The sequence below is a fragment of the Nanorana parkeri genome, unplaced genomic scaffold (genome assembly GCF_000935625.1).
Source record: "Nanorana parkeri isolate BGI_ZX_2015 unplaced genomic scaffold, ASM93562v1 scaffold1552, whole genome shotgun sequence".
In the NCBI taxonomy this organism is placed as follows: domain Eukaryota; kingdom Metazoa; phylum Chordata; class Amphibia; order Anura; family Dicroglossidae; genus Nanorana; species Nanorana parkeri.
Genome location: NW_017307820.1, coordinates 112685 through 118050, shown reverse-complemented (window position 1 = coordinate 118050; position 5366 = coordinate 112685). Strand labels below are relative to the sequence as shown.

The window sequence follows — 5366 nt, the reverse complement described above, 5'->3', positions numbered from 1 at the left end:
GCATGTAATAAATGTCCAAGGACCTGTAGCACACCTTACCGGACTTCCCATAAGAAGAAATGGGTGCTCGCAATGACTACGGATGGCACCGCATCAAGTAAAATCGTTGTGAAGAGATGTCACCAGCACTCCAAATATGACAGAATACGTCAACGTTTTAGTGAATCTTCGTTTTTATTTTTAGAAGTCACTCAAAGTGGAATCAAGCGCTTTCGGGGCCGCACAGGGTCCCCTTTATCAGGCTGAAAGTGAAGGGCAGCATGCGATGACGCAGCGCCCGGCATTCTGCTTGGCCTGGAAGCTGGCTTCACGCTCCCCCGTCATTACACGGCGCCCGTCTTCCTGATTGGCCGGCCAGACGGCTCTGGCTGGGTACCAGAGGAAGGCCGCCTTCTAGCTGGAGAGGCCCCGGGGGTGACAGGCTGGACAAGGTAAGAGACTTTCATGTTAATCGGGAAGCCGAGTGAGGAGTCTTTACACGCTGCCCGGCTAATCAGGAAGCCAGGTGGCGAGTCATTACACGCCACCTGGCTTCCTGAATGGGACTTCCGTTACTCGGTATCTGGTATCGTCGAGTACCGGGAAAAAAATTATATCGGTACCAAAATACCGGTATCGGTGCATCCCTAATAATAATAATAACGGTTTTGCTCCATGTTCTCCTTGCTGGAGAGGAAGCTGTACCTGAGAACCTGCAATGCAAGGATCTCCCTGCTTCATTCATTCTGTGCTTTCTGCATATCTCCTGCTGTTACCTGAGTATTCCCCTCACCAGTCATCAGACCTGTTATAAGAGGGGCAACTCTACAAAGATGGCTGCCTCCGCACTCTGTTTGCCTGAGGAAGGGGCCGCATGGTCTCGAAACGTCGCTAAGGAGATGTGTGTTATCTCAGTCAATAAACAGCATTGACTTTAATATCATGGAGTGCGAGTGACTACTTTCATCTATCTACATTTCACGGAGGCATCCGTTGTCACCACCGCACCCACCCAGTTGGATTTGGGTTTTTGTCCGGTCAGGAGTGCGATGGGACAGGAGGATTAAGTTATGCCTCCACACAGAATAAATAATGGGGGAAAGATAAGATGCAGGGAGCTTACAGGCATTCCTGGTGACTAGTCCTTTGTCCTCTGTTTGCCTTTTATGGACACAGCTTTCACAGGACAGGTCCTCTTTATGTAAAGGTGCTCACATGCTTACTCGGTGGAATCTCACAGAAACCCTGGGTCACCTGTGAGAACTGAGATGTGAGATGAGGGAGGACTTTTTAGGGAACCGTCTCCCACACTCAGAGCAGGAATATGGCATGTCTCCCGTGTGGATCCTCTGGTGCTGGACGAGGTTGGACTTCTGCGCGAAGCCCCTCCCACACTCAGAACACGAATACGGGCGCTCACCCGTGTGAATCTTCTGGTGTCTAGTCAGAAGCTTCCTCCAGGAGAAACATCTCCCGCATTCTGAACAGGAATGCGGCTTCTCCCCCGTGTGGGTCTTCTCATGGGAAATAAGAGTTTCCCGCAAGGAGAAACACTTCCCACATTCGGAACACGTGTACGGCTTCTCCCCCGTGTGAACTCGCTCATGTCTGATAAGAGTCGTTTTCTGGCTAAAACATTTGCCGCATTCGGAACAGGAATAAGGCTTTTCCCCCGTGTGAATTCTCAGGTGCCTGACGAGAAGTTTTCTACAGGAAAATCCTCTCCCACATTCCGAGCATGCATATGGCTTCTCCCCGACGTGCGACCTCTGGTGCGAAATGAGAGACTCTCTACGGGTGAAACATTTCCCGCACTCCGGACATGAAAACTGCTTCTCCATTGCGTGACTCCTCTGGAGTGGGATAAGTTCTGCTTGTCCGGTAAAACATTTGCCACACTCAGGAGATTGGAAAATTTGTCCCTGTGTGTGGGCTGTACAACGAGTTGTAGGAGAAAAGTCTTCTGAAAAACAACCGCCATGGGAAGAACGATGAGATAATGGATCGGCACCATGATGTGCTGGAAGAATATCTCGGGCAATGGGATTTCCTTCTGAAGAATCATGTGTGTCATCATCACCTTCTACTTCACCATCTGAAGGGACAACCGGATGTTTCTCGGTATTGTACCTTCTGTACTTTCCATCTGGAGGAAATACATGAGGGAAACAGGAGTCATAAAAGTGTATTTCTACTTCTTTTTTTAGTTTTGGGTCAGGTTGGGAAGGTTTAGAACCCCTATGGTGCCCTTTTTATCTTCTATTGGGAGACAAAAAATACTCTTGGACATCTAAACCTTTGGTGTGGTGCCTTCTTTACCTTCTATAATGAAATACTTTTGTACATCTAAGCGTTTGGTGTGGTGCCTTCTTTACCTTCTATAAAGAAATACCCTTGGACTTTTAAGCCTTTGGTGTGGTGCCTTTTTTACCTTCTATAATGAAATACTCTTGGACATCTAAGCCTTTGGTGTGGTGCCTTCTTTACCTTCTATAATGAAATAATTACTCTTGGACATCTAAGCCTTTGGTGTGGTGCCTTCTTTACCTTCTATAATGAAATACCCTTGGACATCTAAGCCTTTGGTGTGGTGCCTCCAGCTTGCACGGTGTGATCACTACTGGCACCTGTGCCACTCGCTGTCCACTCAGACTCTGTTCCCAACTCCAGAGTCTTTGGGACACGAGGTGCAAGGGAAGCCTCCTCCCACATTCAGTCTCCACCCAGATACATGACAATCCAAAACTAAATAGAGTTTAAAGAGAAGGAATAACTCCTTCACTTGTGTGTAAAATTAATCTTGAGCTGCTGAGCTCCATCAACAGGCTTTTCATTGCTTTTTTTTTTTCCAGTCCTTCCTAAAAGAAATAAAATATGGACAAAGCCCCTTTTATGTTCCCTACAAAATGCAGACGGAGCAGGTTTGTTAGTTAAGGCTAGAGTGGGGAAGGTTGCCAAAATTGTATATAAAGCTTATGAGCAATGTGGCACCACACCCCTATTATCCAATGAAGATACAAGAAAGCCTTTTTGTGGGGGATTTTAAGGGGCCACAGGACACGGCCATACACATGTGGCACCTTAAAAGCCCCCACAAAAAGGCTTTCTTGTATTTTCATTAGAGTGGGGAAGGATCAGGGCCCTGTCATCTGTGTGGCCTGCCCCTCGCATTCTGTTGACTCTTTTCTGAATTTAGTGTTTATTACTCACCTGTGCTGAGCTCTGGCAGGATCTCCTCCTCCTTACATGGCTCATCACCCCTCACAGACGACTCTTCTTCATCTTTCACCTCCACTTTAATTAGATCTTCATCCTAAGAAAGAAACATTTATAATAAAATTAACTACCTTACGTCCATGGCCGTTTGTGAACGGCCAGATGGACGTCTGCTCAGAGCGGGAGGGCGTCTTAAGACGTCCTGCCCCTCCCCCCTCTCGTGTCCGCGCTGAGCGCCGCACACGAGAGGGAAAACCGTCAGCATGTAAACAGCCAGCGATGGCTGTTTACATACAAGCGGTCAGGCGTCTCTAGAGACGCCCGATCGCTTGCAGGATCTGCGGGTGTGCGCCGCCCCCCCCCCCACGTACCTCCTCCTGCTCGTCTCTTCGCCGCCGCTGCCGGTCCCGTGTTCCGATGTGGCCGGTGCGGCTGGGACCGGCACGGCGACGCTCTAACAGGAGATCAAAGGGATGATCATTACTTGATCATCCCTTTGATCTCTCTTCTTGTCCCCGAATGCAGGAAGTGATGTATATTACATCACTTCCTGCATTCAGTGTCACTCTCCGGTGCAGAACACCGGAGAGAAGCTGATGGAGCAGATCTGTGCTTCATCAGCTTCTGTGGGGGTCCCTAGGTGACATCAGAGGTCTTGAGACCCCTGATGTCTCCATAAAGAGGACCTGTTTGGTGAACTGGCTATTACATAGGGGATTCCTTAGTCCCCTATGTTATAGCAATAAAGTTAAGTCAAAAAAAAAAAATTACAGCATTAAAAAAAATAAAGAAGCTAAAAAAAATAAAGAAGCTAAAAAAAATAAAAAAGAATAACACAAACATTTTTTTAAAGTCCCCCGCCCCCCAGATACACGCGCAAACATGCGTCGGGTGCGCCTATGTACGAAACCGACGATTGCGCCCATTATGCAGCACATGTTACATATCGCCGCGAACGTCGCAGTGAGAACAATAATTCTAGGGCCATCAATCACTGATGACACTAAACTGATGAGCGGTAAAAACGTTTAAAGCGTCGCCTATGGCCAATTTTGGCTGCGGTCGTTTTCTGCGATTTTGCGGGCACGCGCAATATTAAAGGTTGACATGTTTAGTGTCTATTTACCCGACGTGACCCCGACTTTTATATTTTACCAAAAAATTGGGGTGAAAAAAAATGTTTCATAACATTTTATAGGGAAACATGTTTTTTTTCAAAATTTAGGGTACTTTTTTTGTTATATAGTAAAAAATAAAAACCCCATTGGTGAATAAAAGCCACCAAAAGAAAGCTCTATCTGTCCCCAAAAAATGGTATGAAAATCGTTTCAGTAAAGCGTTGCATGACGGAATAAACATCAGTCAAAGTACCGCAGCGCTGAATACTGAAAAATGGCCTGGCCAGGAAGGGGGTGAAACACTATGGCCTTCAAGTGGTTAATAAGAAATAAAACAAACTGCAGTGAAAGTCACGTTGGTGAGCCCTCTATAATCACCATTAATGGATGGTTTAAAATGACTGCAATCTCTATCAGTCTATGTCATGCAGTCACTTCCAGCGTCCACACATCTGGATTGGAAGGAGGAAGTGAGTGCACGACATACACTGACCCATATTCAATCTCAATCAAGCTCGGCATTTTCACCTCTCTGTTTAAAAGCTCCTCCAGTCTTTCTACCATTTCCCCCCCCAGGAATGCTGCACCTTTCCCATTAAGATGCAGCCCGTCTCGGCTGAAGAGCCTACTTGATAAACTCTCCTACGGGTCCATACAGCGTCATTCAACCTCTAGCTCTTGGACCTGGTTGTCAGACATGCTTCCTGTAATCACACTTCCCAGACTGGCCAGTAGGAGTTATATTAAGTGCTGATGAGCCAAAAATATCTTTTCATCAAGCCCAGAGTAGGCGATTGGCTGCGATTTATGTTCATTGCCTGCTTTCTGGGATACATTCCTGCACCAGTACTAGAAGTTGTACCAGAATTTCACAGCTGTTCTATTTACCGGATAATGGTCTGAGATTGTGTGATGTTCCTGTGTGGAATCCCGGGAATACAGAGGACGGGTCTGAGGGATCTCCTGATGTTCCTGTGTGGAATCCCGGGAATACAGAGGACGGGTCTGAGGGATCTCCTGATGTTCCTGTGTGGAGTCCCGGGAATACAGAGG

At 47.0% G+C, this 5366-nt stretch overlaps 1 protein-coding gene across 1 annotated transcript in view; it reads right to left on the bottom strand.

Annotated features, from left to right (window-relative positions):
* LOC108798759 (zinc finger protein 585A-like) overlaps positions 1-4835 on the bottom strand; it is an 80861-nt gene extending 76026 nt beyond the window's left edge. The window contains exons 1-3 of the mRNA XM_018570542.1: positions 4749-4835; positions 3190-3292; positions 1267-2125 (exon numbers count right to left, since the gene is read on the bottom strand). Of these exons, the coding sequence (XP_018426044.1) occupies positions 1267-2125; positions 3190-3292; positions 4749-4835 (1049 nt within the window). The remainder of the gene's footprint in view (positions 1-1266; positions 2126-3189; positions 3293-4748) is intronic.
* Between the last annotated feature and the right edge of the window lie 531 nt (positions 4836-5366).